At 40.6% G+C, this 25,442-nt stretch overlaps 1 protein-coding gene across 5 annotated transcripts in view; it reads right to left on the reverse strand.

Annotated features, from left to right (window-relative positions):
• The window catches only part of Adam28 (ADAM metallopeptidase domain 28), a 54,487-nt gene extending 37,853 nt beyond the window's left edge, over positions 1 to 16,634 (reverse strand). For all 5 annotated transcript variants that reach the window (XR_015044674.1, XR_015044673.1, XM_085828734.1 and 2 more), the window contains exons 1-6: positions 16,413 to 16,634; positions 10,208 to 10,311; positions 8,486 to 8,562; positions 7,615 to 7,693; positions 4,922 to 4,998; positions 1,414 to 1,606 (exon numbers count right to left, since the gene is read on the reverse strand). Coding sequence is in view for 3 of the 5 variants with exons in the window: in XM_085828734.1 (XP_085684860.1) it covers positions 1,414 to 1,606; positions 4,922 to 4,998; positions 7,615 to 7,693; positions 8,486 to 8,562; positions 10,208 to 10,311; positions 16,413 to 16,464 (582 nt within the window). In the remaining 2 variants the exon portion in view is untranslated. The remainder of the gene's footprint in view (positions 1 to 1,413; positions 1,607 to 4,921; positions 4,999 to 7,614; positions 7,694 to 8,485; positions 8,563 to 10,207; positions 10,312 to 16,412) is intronic.
• Between the last annotated feature and the right edge of the window lie 8,808 nt (positions 16,635 to 25,442).

A 25,442-nucleotide genomic window follows, 5' to 3' on the forward strand; every position in this document is an offset into this window, starting at 1 on the left:
AGCCACCTCCCAGCCCTACAGAGTCCCATTGAAGGAAAAAAGTGTGGATTAAATGAGACTACTAGGGATGAATTCCAAAGAAAAAAAGCAGAAAACAGTTTAACCAGGGCTTCTAGTATCCAGTGACCAACCAGAAGAAGGTGACCAGAAAGGCGCTTCAGAAAGCCAACACATCAGCATATTGGGAAAGCATGACCACTTCTACATGGCTCCCAAAGACTCGAGATGGAAGACCAGAGGCTGGTGCCAACCAGAACCAGAGGTATATTGAGAGAAACATGTAGCCAGAACAAGTTTGTCTGGGTTCCTAGATAAGGCTGGCAAAATTTAATTCCATGGCAAAGAGAAACAACCTTGGGTTTTCCTGTTTGCTTATTTATTTGTTTGTTTGGTTGGTTGGTTTTGGGGTTTTTGTTTGTTTTTTAACTTAGATGGTTAAATGATTTTACTTAGAACCAGCCTGCCTGGTGCTTGCAGATTCTGAGAACACTTGGAAGAGATAATCAAGCAATGAAAGCAAAATGACAGAAATATTTTAGTGCACACCTCACAGCTGAATACAGCTGGGTTTGGTTTTTTCTTCTGTGGTCATAACAGGATTCCACGTAAGAAAGAATATTCTATGTTCCAACAGGTAGATCCTGTGTTTATGTCATTTGCGACTGCATTCCCAGTTCACTGACCATCTCTGAGGACAGATTTCTCATATTTCCAGCTCAAAAGAAAAGTCTCTACACATGTGCATTGTTGGGAGATTTACAGGGTAGTGTTGTCTACTCCTAGCTGTCAGATATTATATTTCAGGCTTCTTTTTAGCCCTTGCACATTGTTGATGATAAAAGCTTATGCACAGATTCTTACTGAGTAAATAATTAATGTGCAGTGATGTTTTACCATGAGTGTAACTATAGACTATTAGTTTCAGTAATAACTATAAAATGGCAGCCAAGCTGACTGATAAGATTAGATCCAAGGGCTGGAAAAAGTGACTGAACTGATAGAACCCTGCCTGTGACAATGTGAGCTCTGAAGTTTAAATGTCCCAACCCATTGTTAAAGATGGATGAGTATAGTGGCCTACCTACAATCCAATTACAGAAACGGAAGGGACCAAGGATTCTGTAAGCAAAATGGTTAGTCAGACTATCCAAGATGGCAAGATCTGGGCTCATTGGGAGCCAATATTGTAATCATGCCTCAATATATTATAAGATGAGAATCATTTAAAATATGCAAATAACAGCAATCTAGAGCCTCCACAGACACACAGACAGGGTCATGTATACACATATGAAAGCACATACAGTGCACACATACACACACAAACACACACACACACACACGCAAACACATGAAAAGGACAAAGGTAAAAGATTAGAACCTAGGTTAGGACACAAAACAAACCCTACGCACAATCAACCTGGTGGCAGGGAGGACCACATCCTGATGCAGCCCTTGGAGCCATAGCGCATCATCCACACCACAGTTGCTCTTCTCCTGGTCTTCATTGGAGTCGTCCTTGAAGAGTGCATGTGCCTGTTCATCCAAGTTCTCCGAACTCAAAGGTTCGATAAAATACTTTTCATCTCCTTGACTGATGTAACCCCTGAGGAACATAAGCATTCAGGTGTCTTAGCACAATGGTCTCGCTTTGGAGTTGTACAGCCAGAGTGCTCAAAGTCCTCATGACCAGAAAATAACCCAGATCATATGCTGCTGACACTAGAAATGTTTCCTCACTCAGCCCCTACACTATAGGGACCTACACTACAGGGATCTGGAAAGTGAAGAACACTTTGGAGTCTTAGAAGAGATTAAAATTCTAGGCCTATTTCCGATTAGCTGTGAATTTAAAGTAATGTTATTTAACTAAGTAGCCTCACTTTTTAATCTGTAAGATAGAAGAACCTAATGAGTAATAGGAGAGTGGGATGAGGTAGAACGAGAGCAGGGGAAGCACAGATTTCCAACTTCTTCACAAACCCTGGGACTAACGTTCAAGCTGACTCAATGATTGCTCCACTCTATTTCCTGTAAATGGCTGATTGCCCATTAGATTGTTTTTAAGATTTACAATCTTTGGTGCAAATGAAGAGTAATTTCAGTTGTAATTTCATTCCTTAATTAACCTAGCATTCCAATGATTTAAAATTAGTCTATATTATATTTAATAAGACTCATTCTAAATTAAGCACTGTACTAAAAATAGAGGCTAAAGAGAACTTCAGTCTCTTTCTCCATAAACCCCTTTATTCAAAGTGAGGAAAATTGATGTGTAGAAATCATTTTTAAACTGTATATGTAATTATTTAGCAAATACTCATGTATCCAACTATATCTAATCAGCATGAAGTGGAAATGCATGAGAACTCAGTTCCTAGACCTGGAAGACAGTGAGCATGGGTGTTTGTTTCAAATGGTTTAGTTGAAGTACAAGGTAGTTGAAGTAAGATGTCTCAATAGAGGCAGATGTAGTGACTAAGCAGGAAATAGAAAATACAGTCACTGGGGCTTGATAAGGAAATGGAGGTTGGAGGAATGAGTCAGGGAGTCTTCAAAGAATTCATGATGCCTGACTGAGTAAGTTATTACTTGATTATTCCAGCCATGAGGTCAAAGATACAGGAAAAATAATGGATTGATGAGACAATCGATTTGCTTGGTTTAGAACACATAGAGATTTAGCTTCTTTAAGGTATCCACCTAGAAGTACAGAAAAGGAAATTAATCAGTTCTTGGTATTGATGAAGTACCAGAGGGTAGACAGACACATATAGGGAGCCAATAACAGGCAGGAGGATATAATATTCGTAAGAATAAAAACTAAAGAGAAATAAAAGTGAGGAGAGAAAGAAGAGAAGCTGCACTCCCTCCAAGAGTCTGACTATAAAAGTGAGTCAGGAATAAAAACACAACTGAAGGCAGTTCAGTTCCATAAATTTCATGTTTAAAAAAAAAAATGCCGGCTAGAGGCGCTATGTCGGGCCGGGAAGGTGGTAAAAAGAAGCCCCTGAAACAGCCTAAGAAGCAGGCCAAAGAGATGGACTAGGAAGATAAGGCTTTCAATCAAGGGACTAATATCCAATATATATAAAGAACTCAAGAAGGTGGACTCCAGAAAAATCAAATAACCCCATTAAAAAATGGGGCTCAGAACTAAACAAAGAATTCTCACCTGAGGAATACTGAATGGCTGAGAAGCACCTGAAAAAATGTTCAGCATCCTTAATCATCAGAGAAATGCAAATCAAAACAACCCTGAGATTCCATCTCACACCAGTCAGAATGGCTAAGATCAAAAATTCAGGTGACAGTAAATGCTGGCAAGGATGTGGAGAAAGAGGAACACTCCTCCATTGTTGGTGGGATTGCAAGCTTGTACAACCACTCTGGAAATCAGTCTGGCGGTTCCTCAGAAAATTGGACATAGTACTACTGGAAGATTCAGCAATACCTCTCCTGGGCATATATCCAGAAGATGTTCCAACTGGTAAGAAGGACACATGCTCCACTATGTTCATAGCAGCCTTATTTATAATAGCCAGAAGCTGGAAAGAACCCAGATGCCCCTCAACAGAGGAATGGATACAGAAATTATGGTACATTTACACAATGGAGTACTACTCAGCTATTAAAAGGAATGAATTTATGAAATTCCTAGGCAAATGGTTGGACCTGGAGGGCATCATCCTGAGTGAGGTAACACAATCACAAAAGAACTCAAATGATATGTACTCACTGATAAGTGGATATTAGCCCAGAAACTTAGTATACCCGAGATATAAGACACAATTTGCAAAACACATGAAACTGAAGAAGAATGAAGACCAAAGTGTGGACACTTTGCCCCTTCTTAGAATTGGTAACAATCACCCATGGAAGGAGTTACAGAGACAAAGTTTGGAGCTGAGACAAAAGGATGGACCATCTAGAGATTGCCATATCCAGGGATCCATCCCATAATCAGCCTCCAAATGATGACACCATTGCATACACTAGCAAGATTTTGCTGAAAGGACCCTGATATAGCTGTCTCTAGCGAGACTAGGCCGGGGCCTAGCAAACACATAAGAGGATGCTCACAGTCAGCTATTGGATGGATCACAGGGCCCCCAATGGAGGAGCTAGAGAAAGTATCCAAGAAGCTAAAGAGATCTGAGACCCTGTAGGTGCAACAACATTAAGAACTAACCAGTACCCTGGAGCTCTTGACTCTAGCTGCATATGTATTAAAAGATGGCCTAGTCAGCCATCACTGGAAAGAGAGGCCCATTGGACATGCAAGCTTTATATGCCCCAGTACAGGGGAACGCCAGGGCCAAAAAGTGGGAATGGGTGGGTAGGAGAGTAGGGGGGAGGGTATGGGGGACTTTTGGGATAGCATTGGAAATGTAATTGAGGAAAATATGTAATAAAAAATATTAAAAAATAAAGAAAATATCCAAGAAAAAAAAGAAACAAAAGGAGGAACAGAAGAAACTCAAGGAGCTAAAAGCCAAGGCCACCTGGAAGGCCCCCCCCTGGGTGGAATTAAGAAATCTGGCAAAAAGTAAGCTGTTCCTCACATCTGGGGTGATGGTGACCCTCCTCTTCCATTCCTATTTAAACATCTGGATTCCCTGCCATAGCATCTTTGCCATGTAATAGCTAGAATGAAATGTTATCTTGAAGCCTGTTGTACATTGTAATAAACTTTTGTAAAGAAAAAAATGAATAAAGTAAATAATGCAATGGCTAAAAAAGAAAAAAGAAAATAAAAAGAAAAAGAAATGCGTTTGGATGCAAAATTTCAAAAATTTGTAGCCGTTAGATATCACAGTTAACTGTATTATATAATTAATTATACTTGAGGGTGTTCAGACTTATCAAGCATGAACTGTGCATCAGTGGAATGTGAACAAAGCGCTCAAGTCTTACCCACCGTAGTCCTTGACAGGTGCTGATGCTGGCTGCAGAAACTTTCTCATTTACGATGTGTCCTTGGTAGTAACAGCTATCCTAAGGGAAACAAAAGGCACTTTGTAAAGGGAATTCTTGAGAATTCTTAGACTCCACAACCAATTAGAATTTGAAACCTTGGAACAACAATTTTCTGTTGCTCAGTAGTTAAGATAGAGACTTTTAAAAAATTAAATATAAGCATTTTGTCTCAAATTTTAAAAATAGTTAATAACCCCCAAATACTTATATTATACAGTCTGCATACTATATATTACCCTAAATATAGTATATAACATTATACACTACAAATAATGTATTTTATATTTTACTATAATACATTCATAATGCTGACACAGTATAAAATAGCTGTGCACTATTTAGAAAAAGTGTACTTAGTTATCTGTTTAAAATTTAATTCTCTGAACATCTGACATATTTTTTTTCATCTTCAAAAATTATATATTTTTTCCAGTTAGGACTGATCACCTTTGCCCCTCTTTTAAACTTATGAGTTATTCAGATCGTTTGTCCTAAGAGGGCAACTTGATTTAAGTGAACTTGCACAACACACAATGATTCTATTTGGAGCCAAATACCATAGTTATTTCTCCATGTGGCCCTTCTATCTTGGAAGAGATGTGGCCTTGGCCTATGTAACCCCAGAAGGTTTGACGGTTTGCAACAAAGAAGAGGTCCCTGAGGAGGATGCAGGGCCACACAGTTGTGGGCTCCATGGGAGTGAAGGGGATTTGGGGGGACAGATCTAGAGTGGAGTTACTTAGGGCAATATGGAAGTCTATATTTGATGTGGAGGGAGTAGTCTTGAGTGTTACAGACCACTTAATTAAGAGGTGTGATAGTAAAGAGCTACATATAGCAGACATTCTTAGGTCTTTATGTTACAGAGTCTGTCTGCAGAAATCAACTCTAAAGAGGAGGAGGTAGGGAGGAAGGGACCTGGGTGAAAGGAGACAGCGAGGGGAAGAGGGGAACATGATCAGGTAATGGGTCAGGGGTGTCGGGGGTGGGGGACTGAAGTCCTGAGGGCCAACAGAAAGAATGGAAACAGGCCACCTAGGGAGGTAGGAGGTGAGGGGACCCTCCGGAATGGACCAGAGACCAGAGACCTGGGAGGTAAGAGACTCTCAGGACTCAAAGTGGGGAGGAACCTTAGATGAAATGCCCTACAGTGGGGAGCAGGAACTGTAGAGCCCACCTCCAGCAGAAAGACAAGGCATTAAGTGAGGTTTGGAGTTACCACCCCACAGTCAGAAACTCTGACCCATAATTGTTCCTGTCCGAAAGAACTTTGGGGACAAAAAAAATGAAAAAGAGCCTGAGGAAAAGAAGGTCGAGTGACAGGTCCAAAGTGGGATCCAGCCCAAGGGGAGGCCCCAAGGCCTGACACTATTACTGAGGCTATGGAGTGCTCACAAAAGGGGGCCTATCATGACTGCCCTCGGAAAGACCCAACCAGCAGCTCATATAGGTATTTACACCCAACCAATGGACAGAAACTGCTGACCCCTGTGGCTGAATTAGGGAAAAACTGGAAGAGGCTGAGGAGGAGGGCAACCCTATAGGAGGACCAACACTCTCAATTAACCTGGACCCCCGAGATCTCTCAGACAATGGACCACCAACTAGGCAGGATATGCCAGCTGATATGAGGCCCCCAACACATATACAGCAGAGGACGGTCTGATCTGGGTTCAGTCAAAGATGCACCTAACTCTCAAGAAACTAAAGGCCCCAGGGAGTGGGGAGGTCTGATGGGGTGGGTGGGTCAGGGTAGGGGGTGGAGCCATCCTGTGGAGACTGGCTTGGGGGGTGCAGCGGTATGGGATATGGAACAGTCAGAGGGTGGACTGGGAGGGGATAAAATCTGGAGTGTAAAAAATAAAAGATTCTATGAAGGGGCAAACTATCCAGACTTCGTTCTTCTTGAGAGTCATGTGTTTTGAAAATTGTAACTTATATCTTGGGTATTCTAACTTTCTGGGCTAATATCCACTTATCAGTGAGTACATATCATTTGAGTTCTTTTGTGATACAAGAGCTCAACTATGAGCATGACAACAATGTTTCTCTATAACCTTGATGATATTTCCATGGAGACCTCCATAGTCTGAAGAGTCCAGCCTGGTCCTGTCTTGAAGAATGTTTTGTTCACAGCTTGAGCAAATCTCTGCTTTCTGGGTGGTGGCAGTTCCTCTTATGAGCATGCTTTTTCAGGTAATCATAACAAGAGTCAGAGACTTCTGCTTTTAGAGAAAGGAAGGGAGGGCTGGGCAGAGCATTCCTAGTTTCTGAGAAGAGAGAGGGGAGGAGCATTTTGGTTGTCATGGAAACTTGAGGTCTTTGTGGACACTCTTTTTAATGGCTAACTAAAGGATAAAAAATAAATAAAAACTAAATAAAAGATTAAATAAAATTTATAAAAAAAGAAAATGTATGCTCCTGCCTGCTTCTCATGAAAGCTGGAAATGGTTATTAGTCCTTCATCAATCTTAGTAAAATGTAATATTGTGAAAAATTCACTAACTCATTACTGCTGTTTGGGAAAGAAATACAAAACAAACACCACCAAGGCTGTAAAAGCAGTTTTAGTTATATTTGCCTGGCAAGGACACTGGCACACTCCATTACCAAGGGACCTAGCAGATGTTATACCATGATTTGCGGGCTTGTGGTGACCTTGTTTCCACTGGAATTATAGTATGTTTCCGAGTAGTCCGGTGCAAGGAGCTTGCTGGAGAAAGAGAAGGGAGGAACACGGTTACACAGTGAACTGCAAAGTCCAGCAAACCAAGAAGACTTCCCAGGCTGCCCAGACAAGTTTCCACTCCTCAGCTTCTCTTGTGCTCCAGACAAGTCTACACAGGAAAAGGCTGAACAGAGAGATGCTGTGTGTGTGTCTGTTTGTATGTGTGTGTGCCTGTGTGTGTCTGTGTCTGTGTGAGAAAGAGAGAGAGAGAGAGAGAGAGAGAGAGAGAGAGAGAGAGAGAGAGAGAGAGAGAGAGAGATATTAGAGATATTCCAGGGCTGTGAAACAAGCCTCTGTTCACATGAGACCTGATTGTTATTTCCAGGAGAAACTTGAGAAGAAGCAGAACAGAGGTCAAAGGTGACAGAAGTAAGAATTGCAACCAGTTTGGTGAGAAGGCACAACATTACCCCTGCCCCAGCCCTTTCCAGGGAGCAGTCCTGTGAGGTCCTCTATCAAGATGCAACAAACAATATCGAAAGCAAATTACATAGGACCCACCCAGTCATTTGCTAAAGTAATGAAATCTGTCTACCGGCACCTCATCGTGTGTTATTTATAAAGTCTCAAAAGCCTAGTAAACTATTATTATTCTGCCTAGTATGTTTCTACCATTGTAAGAGAAAAAAATTCACCGACTCCTTGGGTCCGCTAGGAGTGGAGTGAAGACTGTTGGGTCAGTTTTGGGAGCACTAATGCAGATGGCAGCCTCGCCAGCCACTTTGCACACTTGGACTTGTAGCTGAGGAGGACAATAGCAGAGGGACACACACTCACTTGTTCTTCTTCAGATACAGCACAGCGACCTTTCCATTTACTGTCATTTTGTACCTTAGCTCAGTTTCAAATGTTTCCTGCAAAAATACACAAAAATACACTGGTAATCCAAAGGTGGCTACATCTACCAATTTAATTAATCCTTAGCAAGTAACACTTGCTTTTCTCTAGCAGTGGACGGTGAGACCAACTGTCTGTCTAGACCATAGGCAACAGATTAATCTGTCAACTAAATAGGCAATTTAGCTCTGTGTTTGTGTGCATGCATGTGCATGTGTGTGCATGTGTGTGTGCATATATTTGTTTACTAATGTGCATATGTATGTGCATGTGCATTTGTGTGTGTATATGTGTGCTTATGTGTGTGCATGTACGTGTGTTTCTGAATATATATGAATGCATGTCCATGTGTGTATACGATCATGTGTTTTTATGAGTATATCTGCATGTGTGTCTGTATGTGTGTGAATTGATGTGTTTGTTCTGGAAATTGATACTAGGGTCTTGCAAATGCTTGCTAAGGATTTTACCACTGAGCCACATTCTAGGCTCTGTATCTGATATTTTTATATATAGCCTTGATGTATTTAGCAAGGTTTTATTTGGATCACTGATTATGAAAATAAATATTTATATTTCCAAACATAGATTAGGAGATGTAGTGTGGGGGTAGATGGGTGTAGAGCTATGTCAAAGACATATAAAGTCTCCTTAACTGGGCCAGCTTAGTGGGTGGCTTAGTGGGTGAAGGCAATTGCCTCGCCACTTGAGCTCCATCCCTAGGATTCATGTGGTTGAAATGAGAAACAACCATTAGGTCGTTTACATTAGGTCACCACGCATCAGATTAGTGTTAAGTCTTCTGTAGCTGTTTAGAGGTAACCTAGGCAAGCAATGGGTCTCCAGTAAAACCAAGCTCATCACATCAAACACATGCCTCTGCAAAATCACTCAAAAATCAGCATTGTGAAGCTGGAGCAATGGCTCATTCATCAAAAGCACGTGCTGCTCTTTCAGAGGACCCTAGCTGGACCCCTAACACCCAAGAGACAGTGGCTCACAAGTACCTGTAACTCAGTCTCCAAGAGTTCTGATGGCCTCCTTTTTCCTTTACATGTATCTACTTGTACACGCACATACACACTCACACACACACACACACACACACACACACACACACGGCACAAATACTTTTTACAGCTATCTACCTGCGCATGCATATGCATACTCAGAGACACGTGGCACATACAATTAGCTTTACTCTAGTGACCAATTAAAAATTTAAGTTAGTGTTGGCTGACAATGAACTGTTTGCTTACAATGTACGACTTGTACAGATTTTAATGCTGTCTACATAGAAAAAGCTATAAATTTCAGATAAAAATGCCAATTTGCATTCATTTGCATTGTTTATTTTCTGGTTCAAATTTAAGACAATTAAATTGTATGTAATAGTATGTATGGATAGATGGTAGATAGGCAAGTAATAGATAAAGTAAGTTATATATAATTATTTGGAAGCAATTTATTATAAAATATCAAAGTCTGCACTCACTAGCCAATCTACTTGTGAATGAGTCTACTCCAATCCATTGAGACTCAGTCTCCACAAGCAAAGTGGATAGCATGACAGTATAAGAATAACCTATGACCTCACACATGTCAACAGGCATACACATAAAAGGCATGTAAAAGAACTAAGACAATCATAGGCATACTAACCTTTGGCTCTGGCTCTTGGGTCTCTCTTTTACGCAATGGATGAAGTCTTATAGGATAAACTACTTCATATTTCTTGGCTTTAGGGAGCTCTTTTATTGCACTTACTGGAGGAGAAAGAAGAAAGAGAAGACATAGCTGTTCAGTAATGGTAGTCATGCTTACTCCCATGGTTTATGTCCCATAGAGGCCTCCAGTGATTTATGTCAGTGGTTCCAGACACAGGGAGAAGTAGACAACCAGAAACCCATCCCCAAACTTTAATTTCTGACTTTTAATATTTTTCAAGAAGATATTTGTAAGTGCATTTCTGATGACAGTATTTCTTGTCAATTCTCCCATTTCTTTTTACTCTTTGGATCTAAGCAACGACTGCCCAGCAGGAGAATGAAGCAAGGTAAAAGCTAAGCAGAAGCTTGGCAGAATCCAGTTCTCCTGGAAGCTGACCAATCACTCCCCTAATGAGACAGAAACACTCCACACCACACTGCTATGAGATTGGAAGCAGCCACCCACCATTTCTGATTGAAGACATGTTCCATGGAATTTTCAATAGTAATATTTGAAACATAGCCCCAGTAAGAAAAAGCTCCAATGTTAGACTTGTAGAGAGGGCTGACATGAGCAACACTGACAAACCTTCATTTTGGGCAGAAAAAGTTATGAAAATGAGAATAGAGGGTCTGTACAGAGCCATTGACCAGTGAGGGGCTATGTGGTTATCTAGAGTCACACAGGGAAGAAAGTGGAAATTAATCTCAAACAACCAATTCGATGAGGAGACTCATGTGTAAGAATTTCCTGGAAATTAGGCTAAAGAGAAATATGGGGCTTTCTCATATTTTTATTAGATTTTAAAGTTTTCTTTTTGTTGTTCACACGGATGCAGCTCCCTGTGGGTACCTGAATGTTCCCACTCTGGCTGCCATAGGGTTCAAGGTCCACTTGGGATGAAGACACAGTGAAACTTAGAGAACTGAGGCAGGATGCTGGCAGCAGGGTTTAGAAAAGATTCTTTTTCTTCTCTGTGTTGCAATTTGCAACTTCTCTGAATGTAATCCTAGCTCAATGAAATACTATACTATCTTGATTCACCTAATAGCAGATATAACTGAGGGGGCTCACCAACCATAATTGCCATGAGTCACTTGGAATTATAGCACTTGATAGCCTAGTTTAGTGATGTCCCAGAACATAAAATAGTTATTTGTTTTGTTTTATTTTTCTGAGAACTGAAACAATTTTTTTTTCTAATTTCTAATGAGGTCCACTTTTAGGTGAGTTTGGAATGGTTTTAATTTATTTGATCACACAAGAACAGTTTAACTTGGTAGGTTATACAATGCTTATTAAGCTCTAAGGATGCACTCAGAGTCAAATAGCAATTGAGGTAGTAAAGGAACTCCATGGCTTAGGGTTCACTCTTAGGAAATGTTTCAGAAAGAAAGCTAGAGCTGAAGAGTTGGCTCAGCAGTTAAGAGCACTGGTTGCTCTTGCAGAAGACCCAGGTTCTCTTCTCAGCACCCACATGGCAGCTCACAACTGTAAGTAGCTACAGCTCGAGGAATCTGATGCCCTCTTGTGTTTTCTGGCCACCAGGCATGAAATCTGAGTATAGACATACATAGAGGCAAGATAGTCACATACATAAAATTACACATATATATAAAGACATAGAACAGATACTATAATACCTTAATTTAAGCTTTGAAATTTTAACTGCTTAAAAAGTGAGGGCCAATTAGGCTGTGTCTATCATGTGTCATGTAGTCTATAGCATACAAATAAACATAAACCACTTTTCTGTCTTCAAACAGGCCATAGTCATTCAGGTATATTTTCATCAACTATGACAAATAAGTCACTGTCATACTTCTGTAGCAATTAAACAGAAGTCTTCTTTTTCTTTTCTTTTATCTTTTTTCTTCTTGTATTTTTGTTCGTTTGTTCCTTGCTTCACCAGGGCCTCAGTAGGCTAGCCTCAAATTCAAGCTCCTTCTGCTTCCCCATCCCAAGCACTGAGCTTAAAGCCTGCAGGACAAAGCCCAGCACACAAAGTTCTTGAGCTGCTTGCTCCTTTGCAGTCCTGAAGTGATCCTGTGCTCTTTATGTTTATGGAATGTAATATAAATCTTTATTAAATATATATGCAATCGATTGTAATGTTGGTGAAGAAAAGTAATAGTATTATTTACAAAAAAAATGTTTGAAGCTCTAAATTGTGGAATGGTCATTCTCTTCCTGTTAAAATTTCATGATTACTTCATGGCAGTAAGATGCCACAGCTCTTGCCAGAAATGAACTAGTGACATGGACACAAATCCTTGCTGCCTCCTTTCATTCACGGACACAGAGCAAACACACCCTAGGGAGCCTGCATGCTACCTGGTGTACTATGGTGACTAATCAGCCCAATTAGTCCCATAGACATTGAGTCATGAAGCCACCTCTCACTGATGCAGCCTCAACAAATCTCTTCCTTAAATGCCATTGTAAGGAGGAGTGGGGCTGCAGAGATGCCTCAGTCATTAGATGTACTTCTTGCTCTTCCAGAGGACCCAAAGTTTACTTCCTAGAGCACATCTTAGGTGGTTCAGAGCTGCCTGAATCTGCATCTCTAGGGCACCTGACACCCTCTTCTGGTCTTCACTGGCAACTGCACTCTATGTGCATGTGCACACAGTCACACACACACACACACACACACAATATTAAAAAGTAGCAATATTTTTAATGTCATGTTGGAGGAATGGAGAAAGGGCTTGGTGTTTAAGTTACTTTTTCAAAAGACCCAGGTTTGATTCCCAGCACCCACCTGGAGACTGTCTCTTTAAGATCTGACATCTTCTATCAGCCTCGGCAAGCAGATATAAAGCACCCATACACATAAACATATATTTTTTTAGTTTTATTAAAATGCCAAAAATAAAATAACGCAAGCCCCTCATCTGTGGGGTTCATCCACAACACGTGTGACTCTACCAGGAAACCAGCTGACTTGTCCTTTGAGTCCTAAGTGCTGACAACTTCCACCTGGGCCTTCCTATAAATACAGATCAGGCTCACAGCCCCTCTCCTTTGGACAAGAAAAGTGAATACGGAGCTAGGTCATCCTTTCCAAAAGCAAGCAGTTTTCTGTGCTGTACCCACAACTTTAGTTCGTCTGAAGTCGAATAGTGCATGAAACCAGAAATCACCAACTGGGTTTTAAACAGTGAGTCAAAACATAGAAGCTGCAGAATTTATTCCCAGCTCTCTCTTTGGTAGGGCAACCCTTCCAAATAGAAAACCAAAACAAACAATATTTCTTCTTAAAAGTCTTTAGCTAATTCTCTTAGCTAAATGAAGTAAGTTTCCAGTTCATGCCGAATTCTTACTACACAGTCAGTTCTGTAAAGAAACAGATAGAATTTCTCTTAGAGAGCTCTGGTTCTTCTGAAAGTTGTAGGGCCCTGGAATTGAGATATTTGAGAGGGAGGGATTTCCACACCACAGAAAAGATGGAGGAGACAGATATTGTTTGCCTCACGTGTACTCGCATTTGATGGAGATGCGGTGACCTCCTCCCAGGTGAATAAAATCAAGTTAATTATTTGGAAGCCAGTAGCATAAACAGAGATAACTGGCATCCAGGGATTACACAAATCCAAGATGTAACACAATATGTTTCATTAATTTATGTTAATGCTTGTTTCCTCTCTCCCACAGAACTCATGTGTTGGGTAAGTTTCTACTGGCAAAACTGGATCAAGAGAAAAACAGTTATTTTGGTTTGAGTTAGAGGTGTGTGAGTGTGGGATTGTGGGTTAGATTCTTTTAATCACTCATCAGTTTAAAATAAAGCAAAGCTCACTAATGAGATTGATGTAAGTGACCTCAATAGAGAACACTGTTCTAACATTTGGGGTCATTTGTATATAGTAGCTGTTAAATTTCCAGTTAAATGTCCTTCAAATCTGTTAAATTGTTTCAGGGTTGTCTTTGCAAAGGAGACATTCAGCCTTTAATGCAAGTTTATGCATTGGCATTGACTCTCTGTTCCCTCAGATACTTGTACTTCTAAATGTATTCGGTAAAAATGAGAAGGGGAAGACTAGAACTCATATTCTAATGAAGTTATTAGTTGGCTATATAAGTTAAGTTGTGCCTACTGCCTTACTTTTTCCAGTCACTAGAAGTAACTGGTACTTTTTTTTAAGCCAAAGTGCCTCCCTGGACCTCCGGAGACTTGCCTTTGTCGATGCATTAATGTTTTTTGCTCTTCCTCTGAACACTTGCTATGTCCTTTTAAATATTTGGGTTTTTTATTTCCCTATGATGAAATCACACGTCACTTTTCTCAGGGGATGGTGAGACTCATTACAAGTGCCAGGCCCTATTTTACATATCCATCATTTATTTAGAAATAAATGTTGAAGCAGGTCCAAGTTATTGGCAGAGGGCAGGTGGTGCAAAGGGTTCTGATGATGGGGAGGGAGAAGTAAGGAGGGAGAGATAAGAAAACAAAACTTTGTTACTTGCATTTTGGCTGTGAAACCAGTCCCCTTGGAGTCTAGCAAGGGTATTTCAGAGGCGGGGGAGGGGGGGGAAGGCCTTGAAAAGCACATCATGGATGAAAAGAGAGGCAGTGTGACATCCAACTCAAGATGAATGCTCCCCTCACGGGAGAGCAATCAGAATGCCGATTATCACATTCTCAGAATGATGTCACACTTTTAGGCATGACTCTAAGTCTTTACATCTCTTGCTGCCATGTTCCTGATGCAGAGTTGTGGGGAGTAGAAACAGTTTGTTGCCTGAGTTCCTTGGAAAGACAGTGGCATCCATAGGTCCCACCATTACCCATGACTCTGGTACTGGAGCTTCCTGATAAGTTACTTCCTCTCCTTGAACAGAACTTAGACCCCAAGTAGTTCTTCAGCTTCTAATGAGAGTTGGAGTCCCCAAGAGTCCTGGGGATCATGGTTTTAGAAAATGAGAAGAAAGACTTCCTATTTAAAAAAAAATGGTGCTAGAGATAATGGCTCAGTGATTATGAGCAGTGCCTGCTCTTCCAGAAGTCCTGACGTCAATTCCTAGCAACCACATAGTGGCTCACAAACATCTGTAATGGGATCCGATGCCCCCTTCTGGTGTGTCTGAAGACAGCTATAGTGTAGTCTTACACATAAAATAAATACATATTTTTAAATTCCTAATAAAGGAAATACTTCATACTCTCTGATTTGTATTAATCTAGAAATATGGAGTCAGGGGGTAATACCTTTAAGGATGTATTACTATCCTAAATATTTAAGGACATTAGGAACAATTTTTACAAGTCTGGAAAACAATGGAGAAGCCTTTTTTTTGGTAAGAAAGTGTCAAGGGGATTAGAAAGGAGACAACCCTTCTGTGCTTTATGGTTTCATAATTGTTCACAGTTTGTTTATTCCTGGGTCCCAGCAAACATTCTATGGTCTAAGAAAACATTTGCTAGCTAGTGTGAAGACTGACGCTCCAAACACAGAACAAGCCAGAGAAATGTGTCAACAGCTCCCAGGCATGTGAAACTGAGCTGAAAATTTATAAAATGGAGAGAGCTGCATGCTATGGCATGTTGTTAGGGAGCAGTAGTCACCACCTCTAAATTCTTAGATGTTCGCTCTAACCAGTGAAACGGGACTGGGTTATCAGCCACATGGGACTGAAACTCCTCTTCAACAACAACATCACAATGCTTTGTGGGTACAGCCCCCTACCAATTAATGATATCTATTCTCTGTAAGCATAAAATCGTGCAGTCCTAAATAATGTAAGTTGCTGAACTTGTCCCAATTATAAGAGCAGGTACTTTCCTCCAGTATTGAGAGTCACAACCATACACAACTGCTGTTTTATTGAATTAAAAATCGATGCAATTAGTTCTGATAGATTTTGCTTTTGAACTCAAAGATCATATTCATGGTTTAAATATATGAGAGCTTTCCTTTCTGTTTTGAAAGATATCAGAGCTGACATGTAAATGTTTCAAGAAAACCTCTAATTTTCTCCTTCACATCCACCACAGTTCCCAGACTGCAGATTAAGACCAATCCAAATGGTTAGAAAAGCTAGTTAAAGGGGGGAAAAACCAGATAGCCAACATATTATATACCATAAGACCAAGAGCAGACAGCATGCAGTCCTGTGACATCCCAAAGAGAACCCAAAAGGGGTTAACACTTACCTGGAACTGGAGAAAGAAGGAAAGAGACTACCAGAAGACTCCATTGCTGCATTCTGCGATCCCAGGAGCAGTGGCTGCCTCCACTCACACCTGTGAGGTTGCTTCTGCTCCAACCTCCTCTTAAGGGAGATAGAATGGAACTCCCTGCTTCATTGTGTACGCTTCAGCAAGTGTTTACCAAAGGTGTTGCACAACTTGGGAGCTGTGGTTCTGCCGCAATGGCATGGCAGGCGGAAGTCCTGGCTGCCTCTTGGCTGCCTCTAAAATTTCCTCTATTTGGAGCTATTGTTTCCTTCCCTTTCTTCTCTGTGTTACCCATTCAAACTTAAAATAGCAAGTTTTCAATGTACTATTATAGCTCAAGAGGTCACAAGGAGGTAACTGCCTTGATATATGCCAGGCAGTATATCATATATATAATAATATGGAATACAATTTTTGGAATATGTATGTGCTATATAGTATACACACATTCATTATTATGTGTACATGCGATATATATATGTATATATATGTGTGTGTGTATATGTATATGTGTATATATATTATGTTTAAACATATAAATTTGTCATTTTCAGCTAAACCAGTAAAAGTTGTGGGTAATACTATTCTACATATATACATTTGTTTTATAGGGTGATTTCTAATTAAATCTAATATATGTGAAATTCTTATTTTCAATCACCTCACACTGTATTCTCACACAATGATGTTCATAAGAAGCTTAGGTTATCCTGATATTTCTAAAGACAGAATTTTGCACATTCTAGGCTAGCCTCCAACATGCTGTGCAGCTTACAGTGAACTTGAACTCTTGATTCACCTGCCTCTAATCCCTGACCTCTGGGATTTGTAGGGTTTACCTTCCCACTCAATTTTTATGCAGTGCTGCAGATAAAAATACAGAGTTTGATGCATGCCTGGCAAGCATTTTGCCGACTGAGCTACTTGCCTTCCCCTGAAATAATAATTTCCAATAACACAAGTACAAGGCTCTGCACATCACCAAGGTGTTTGTATCCTAACTGAAGGCTTGGGTAAGATGAGAGAATGTGACTTAGGGATGGAGGAGGGGCATCTCTGAGTCTGTTGTTTCCATTATGAGGCTAACGTGGATATGTGCAGAAATCATACTCTGTAACCAAAAGGTTGTATTTAGTTGCTTATTAAAATTTAGGTGCCCTCCTAAACTAAGTATTCTTGTTATATTAGTCCTACTGACACGTTTGTGTTTCAAATACCATTTTATTTCCACTCTGTATGTGAAAAAAAATGGAGTTTAAAAACATTAAGACTCCAGAAGATTAAGACTCGTCTCCATTGTGTAGATTAAGAGGCTTAGGCTGGGTGCTCACATTACTCATGTAGAAAATAGAAGAGGTGGAATTTGAACTCCATGCTTTAAAGTCCTATTGAATGGGGTGTCTTGAACCATTATTTTATACATAAATAAGTATTACTTTAGTAGATTTCAATATCCCTGGTTGGGATCAATACCCATTATCTGCTGTGAACTGGGCAATGTCTTCTTTACCAAATATTTCAAGATTTTCAGTCTACCTATAACACCAGCACTTGAGAGCCTAAGGCAGGAGGATTGCTACAAGTGTGAAACCAATTTGGGATCCATAATGAGTTCTTGGCCAGCCTGAACTAAAGAATGCTGTTGCGAATGAGGAGGAGGAGGAGGGAGGAGGAGGAGTAGGATAAGGAAGAGAAAGAAGAGGAGAAAGAGAAACAAAAAAATTAAACATTATTTTAAAATTTTCTTCCACAATGATACTCTGGGAACCATAACTCTTCCATAAGCACGTGACTTGGAACCCAGTCACCAACTGTTTTGAACAGGAATATGTGGTCATCTGTAAGTATGGGTTATTGGGTGCCTTTACTCTATGCTCAGTGCACAGGCCTCTGATATAAGATCACAACCATGTTCTGAATGGTGCTATCATCCACAGAAGTAACATTCCCCAGTAATTCTCTGACAGGGGACAAACTATCTTTACTCAGACCAGTGATTAAGTGTTACACAGTCAACCAGGCATGGTGGCTCATGCCTTTAATCCCAGCACTTGGGAGGCAGAGGCAGGCGAATTTCTGAGTTCAAGGCCAGCCTGGTCTACAAAGTGAGTTCCAGGACAGCCAGAGCTATACAGAGAAACCCTGTCTCGAAAAACAAAACAAAACAACAATAACAACAAAGTGTTACACAGACGCTGTGGAAGATGCTGTCAGAGCAGAGTTCAAGAACAAGTTGAATGAACTTAGAATTTAATAAAAACCCAATGATGAATAGAAGTGAGGGAAAAGAATAATGACAGAAATTGTCAAAGTGGATCTTTGGGATAGCTAAGAATTGCCAGAACCCTACATGATGCTGCAAATGCATGGTCTTCTCCACGCCTCTCTAGAAGCCAGAAAGTTACAGAAATAGATGCCCCAGCAAGAGACTGAGCACAGGGCTCTTGAATGGGAATACTCATACCGGGGTACAGTTCCTCCAGTGTGTACCTTCCTCCCTGCTGTACCTCTTTTCATGTCTCACTGAATGACTTAGTCTTAGATCTCATATAGATACCAGTGAGTTCTAATGTTGCACAGTAAGCAGCAACCAGCAGTTGATTCAAAACCGCTTTATGGGGAGCAATAGCCGTATACATTGGACATTTGTTTGTAAAGTGAAGTGACTACATTGTTCCCTATAAACTCCAGCTTCACTGAGCTAAAGAGCATCTGAAGAAAGATCCCCCTACACGATAATCACTTTTCAAGATTCACATTACAAACAGTGGAGATGAAACTGGATCTGAATTTGGCAGAACCTTCCCCTAATGAATTAAGATTTCAAGGAGCCAATCAGTGGGCGAGTAGGTGGGACTTCCGGGTCAGAGAGAGAAAGAGGGGAAGTGGGAGAAAAGGACAGGGACTTTTGGATAAGAGGATGATGGAGGACAAAATGTAGGCAGAGAGGCCTCCGGTTCGGGTAGTAGATCCGATGGAGGATTTGTAACTTAGAATAGCTTACAAATTAGGATGCTACTTGCTGGACCCAGTGATTGTGTTACGTGCTGATTCTAAACTTTGTATGGTGTTTTCCTTTATGTGGTTGGTGACTCAACTGGGTTCCAGAAAGGTACTGCAACAAAACATGGGTTTGCAAGAAGTCCACCCAAACTAGCCATGGGAATTTGGCAGCATGGGGCTGGCATGGCAACAACCTGCCATGGGAATTTAGAGAGCCAAGTGGAGAGATTTCAGTGTTCTGGGTCAGAGAGTCTGCCAGTCTGAGAACAGGCTGGCCTGTCTGCCAGTGCCTTGCCAGTGGTAGCATGGAATTCTTATTTAATATTTCCTGCTACACCTGGATGCAAAACTCATCAACGTTTTAAATCTAGGATGCAACTGTGAAGCTCTTGCACACTGTTGTGGAAAACCACCTCCTTCAATACACGTCTAAATACAATTTTGAGTACAATTTTGTAATTTCACCAATTATTTCTTAATTTTAACATTTATTTATATGTGTGTATATATGCAAGGTGTGTACAGTGCCAACGGAGGCCAGAATGGGCATGAGATGCCCCTGAAGTTGAGTTAAAGGAGGTTGTGCATTTCCAGGTATAGGTGTTGGGACCTAAAATCATGTCCTCTTGCAAGAGCAATGATCAGCACTTAGATGCTGAGCTAGCTCTCCAGTCCCATGCCATACTGCTTAGGAAAGCTTTATGATACTGCAAACCTCAGTGATACATGAAGAAACCAAGGCCCACTGGCACTGTGAGAGTTTGAGGCACTTACCAGCAGATCTGTCCATCTGTCAACACCCTCACTGAGGAGACACCGTTCACTAGGAGGTCATTGTAAAACTGTCCTTCAGGGACACTGGCTGGGATGTTCTTGCTAGAGAGAACACTCTGCTAACACCAAGCAGCAGGGAGAAATTGAGGCTGTGGATTCATTCTGTCACATGCCTAGCCTAAGAAGCTGCATTGCAGGCATGTTGCAGATATCTGCAGTAGGAAACAATGTCCCTTTACCCCCATTTTCCATTTTTTGGTGCCCATCTCAAAGAATAAGCTGCTGGAGAAAGACCCAGAGAAGTGGGTAAAGGGATATAAAAGGTCTGCATTGTTGACTTTTCCAGCTGCAGTGATAAAATTCCCAACAGAAACAACCTAAGTGTGGAGCATTTACTGTGGTTCATAGTTGAGCGTCCAGTTCATCCTAGTGGGAAAGGTGTAATAACTGCAATTGCCGTGGTAATGAGAGATGGTGGTGTGGTTTGTTCACACGTGGTAGAGTGAGCCCAGGCTGGAAGTGAGACAGGGCTATACCCCTCCAATGTCTACTTTGGAGCCCTAAGTCCTAAAGTTCCCCTAAATTTCCAAGGCAAATGTACAAACTTGTGACCTTGTAATCAATTTTAAGAGGTCCCATTTATCGATTCTCGATCTTACAGCACAAGCCGTGACCTTGTAATCAAACACATGAGCCTGTAGGGAGTCTCATATTCAAACCTACAGTTAGATATATTGTATTTGTGATAGTGCCAAAAATATGGAGTGGGAAGACTGACCCAGTTCGGGTTGACCTCCCCAGACTTATAGATTAGCTTTGGCTAAATAAATATATTGCTGTGCTGTGTTCTCTGTATGCTTACCTTATTAAAGAGCTTAAAGATACTTTTCAAAATTCATTACTTCAGATGAATGAAAGACCTTGCCTTGTCCTCTGACCAACTGCTTCATGTCCTGAACCAGAAGAACTGATCCCCTATCTTTTCACTAAGGCGGATGACAGATGAAGAGTTGCACAGTGCAGGAAAACACATCACCATCTATGTGTCCCATGTATTCTGTTGGTGAGGAGGAGATTAAGGAGATAGTTGAGCACATGATATCCTAGAGGTGGGCAGATGAGAATGACACAGTAAATGTCCCATATTCTCACCTTCTAGGGAAGAGGTCACCATATGTCATGCCGAGCCACCTGGCCTACTTGAAAATGCTGAGCAACCAGGGCTGTGGGAAGAAGACTTTTGGCATCAGAGAGGGAGGTGAAGCCCAGTTCCTGTGATTGACTCACCTGAGTGGTTCTGTAGATGACACCGAACTGACTCCCATCACTCCTGAATGCACAGGAACAGAGAAGGAGGCCTCTTTGACTAGAGAGCCACATCTGTGGGAACAGAGTGGGGAGGGAATGCCATCTTATGCTTCCAGATCCAAAAGCACCAGGAAACTCATAAAACTGACTTAATTGTGTCTTTCTCCCACACCGGAGTGAAGGGAGGAGGCACACATGTGTCACAGCTCTGTGAATGGGCAACATCTGCCCTCCCTCTAGGTAGCAATGTTCTGCCAGGATGTAAGTGGTATGTCAGCTTGATCACACACAGAGCATTTTTGCCGATGAGCTATCACAATTTAACCAACAGAATATATAATGAGAGACATCATATCTTACTACAGGGGAACAAACGGAACATGGCATAAATACTTAGCCTTCAAATCCAGGGCTTGAAGGCTTGTTGGCAGGTCATAAATTAGACTCTAAGCAAGAAAGTATCACCTTGTGCAAATACAGGTAACTGAACTGGTAAGAAAGACTCACAGCTTTCTTTCTTTTTTGTTTAATGTATTTACTAAGCTGAAAATCAAATAGTTTCAGCTTACCACAGGTGGAGCCTGTATTTGAACAAGAAACTGTAAGGCTCTGAATTGTTTTTGTTAATAAAAGGCTCACAGCCTCTTCTCTGCATTTCTTTTGAGACTCAGGGGCTTGTGATGTGTGGCCTTTTGGCTCTACTTTTTTTTCCAGTTATCCTTTTAGTCATAAAGTCAGCATGGAAACATTTGCTCCGTGGGTACCACATCCTATTCTTAGCTGTTTATGTGTTGTGTGTGTCTAGGCAGGTACAGGGCTGTTAGTAAAGCTGGGAGAATTCAAATAGAAAGGAGTGTCACCCCTTCTACCTAGAGTTATTGACATGCACTCCTGTTAGTGTGTGATGTTTATGCAAATATTGTGGATGAATGACAGACATTCACATATTTATAGATTCTATTCAGTTTGAACTGAGCAATAATAAACCCATGTTTGAAAATTTTTCAACAGCATAGAACATGAGTGCAACTGAATCTTAAAAATTGAAAGAAGAGTTTACAAAAGTTAAAGATTAGAGTTTGACCCATGTGGTGTTTAGTCTCATATGTCAACTCAATTGAGTCTTCATGTTCAGACATTTGCTTAAATATTCTTGGGCCTATTTCTGTGAAGGTGTCTCAACATGAGGATAAGGCTTAACTTAATGGACTATGAGCAAGCAGATTACTCTTCTCACTGTGAGTGAGCCTCATCTAATTAACTGAAGGCTTCAACCAAATAAGACTGACTCCCCTGAGTCAGGATAATCTATGGACTGCCTGTCAACCTCTCTTGAGTGTTCTGAGTCTTCTGATAACTTTATAAGATTTTTGCACTTAAGTGTCTGTAATTATCAAATATGTGGAGATTCATGCCACCTCTCCCTGCCCCAGCCACACTATTGATTTTGTTTCTTTGCAGTATTTATTGATATAGAGTGTATCTTGAATATAGCACTCTCCTTACACATTGGCAGGCTCTCCTTTCTCCACCCCTTTAGGCGAAAGACAGAAAATATGTGCATAATATTTTCACCAAGACTCTCCCACTGGCCACATACAGCAGTCTGTTGGGTATGAGAGTGAACACACTATAACAACAGTCATAAGAGCATCGCACAACTTCAATCACTCAAAGAATACAAGAAGAGGAAAACAAGCCTTGAAGAAACACCTAAGAATAAGTAAGTCAATAAGATGAGAAATTAGGGAGCATTTACAGAAGAGATTCTACATAAGTAATTGTTCAATAGCACCAAATACCCTCCACCCCCAATAAATTAACTATAGAACCAGGAACTAAGCATGAGGCAGTAATAGATGTCTTTCCCAAAGACAGTTTCCATGGAGAGATAAAGACACATTTGAGCAGATACTGTTCATAAATATGTATTGTTTGTAAAGATATGCTCTGAAGGGTGGAAGAAATATCAGGCTAATACTTTCCTCTAAAAAATGTTAATAGACTGGAAGAATCCTGGAATGAAGAGGGCCAAGAAAGTGAAAGCACGAATGAAGAGGGGGTGGGGGGGGGAAGAAAGAAGAGAGGGAAGGAGGGAGGGAGGGAGGTTCTAGAATGGAAGGTTACAGCTTGTCTTACTGGGTTTAAGATGAACCGGGTAAAATTATGTGATAAATGGTGTAATTTCTCCAGCACCCTGAAGAAATTCAAAATTCTTATTTAATAGAAGAGTTAAAATGATGATATGTATGGTATAAAACAATACATTTTAAAATTATGTCTTACTCTAACTCTTGCCTACTTACTCAGCTACCCACTGAGACTGTTTATCTCCTACCTTCTTAAAGATAATTTCAGAGTCAATTTATACAAACTAAGACAATTAAAATCTGTTTTGACTAAATTCTTTTCGAACAGTGGCACTCTTGGATTTGATCATGACAGTATTTAATGCATATTAAATTTATTATGTTGTTCTTTTCCTTTTATCATATTGTTCTTAACATTATAACTTAAGTCCACCAAGATATTTGTCCAATTTCTCCTGCAGACTTTCAGTTATGCAAATGGCTAGGCTAGAATTTTTACCTGTCTACTTCAAAGATGTGACTATTAACAATTTCTATTCAGATACCTGACTGACCATAGATAGCCCCATTTTTCCATCATCAATACTAAGGCCAAATTCACTTCCCTAAAAGATCAAATATCTCCAATCAAGTTTGTATTGTGCATAGCTTAGTGTATTTTAAAGTCACTGATAAAACTTTTGCTAGGATAGGCTTTCTGAACAATTGGAGAAAATGTTCTCCCAAAGAAAAGAAATGTGAAAATGGCTGTTAAGTTCAGAGAGGAGCTAAGAGCTGGAGAATAGTGAAATCTGCTGGTGTTACCCAAACACTCTTGAGTTTTCTCTTGCCCACCGGGGACCCTGGATCACCACTACTTCTGGATCCCCTCTTCTTTATAACAATGCTTACCTCTTTCTTGTCTTAAAAGTTTCTCTGAGACTGTGTTCTACTTTCTGTGTTATGCTCCCACCCTCTGGGCTGAGATACTAGTTCTGTTTGCTGCTGTTAATACTCTATTCAATAGCTCCTTCATTGTGTTTTTCTATTCTTGAAGTCCCTGAAGACTTCTTTCCAGTGCCTGAGATTATTTCTAATAATCACAGTGCTCCCTAAGACTTAGATCTTGTTTATTCCAATTCACCAAATAACCTGCTCCATTCTGCCTGTGTTTCCTACTAAGTTGACCAATGTGGCCTGCAGTGATAGACTTTGTTCATGGCTCACGGAGGGTTGACCAAAGCGGACACCATTAAAGGATAGGAAGATGGTATAGAGTATAGCCAGGACATTTTCCATTGCACTTTCCATGCAAGGTCTTTATGAGCTGGCTGTCTTCCCTTACTGGAGACAATACCTCTCTATGGGAGTCTTTTCCAGACATGCTTCTCTGTGGATTCCTGCAGTGAGACTTTCCCCTCCCCCTCCCGCCTCCCTCCCCCTTCCCTCCCCACTGAACTTACTGCAGATAAAGTTTCTCTACTTTCAGCAAGCCCATGCACAGACTTTTGTTCCCTTAAGCTCTGTGCACACTTTTGCCTACACTTACCTTGTTAAACTCTTCAAATTACTAAGTATTGTCTTTTGCTCTTTTCCTAGAAATTTAACAGACATACATGTTTTCTCTGAATTTTTTTATTTGCTCGTCTGTTTTCATGTGTGTAAAACAAATATCAGATTTCTCTTTGTCTCCCAGTTAAATTCCTGAGCCCCAGTGAAAACCACCACAGCACCCTCCTTCAGATTACTTATGCAGCACTGATGAAAAAGGCAAACATTTTCTCAATGCTTCAGTTTCTCACTGACATTGTATATAAGATTAATGCACATATACAGGAAGAGACAGGAACCC

Source organism: Mus caroli, unplaced genomic scaffold (genome assembly GCF_978045245.1).
Source record: "Mus caroli unplaced genomic scaffold, Mus_caroli_1 scaffold_12, whole genome shotgun sequence".
NCBI classification, from domain to species: Eukaryota; Metazoa; Chordata; class Mammalia; order Rodentia; family Muridae; genus Mus; species Mus caroli.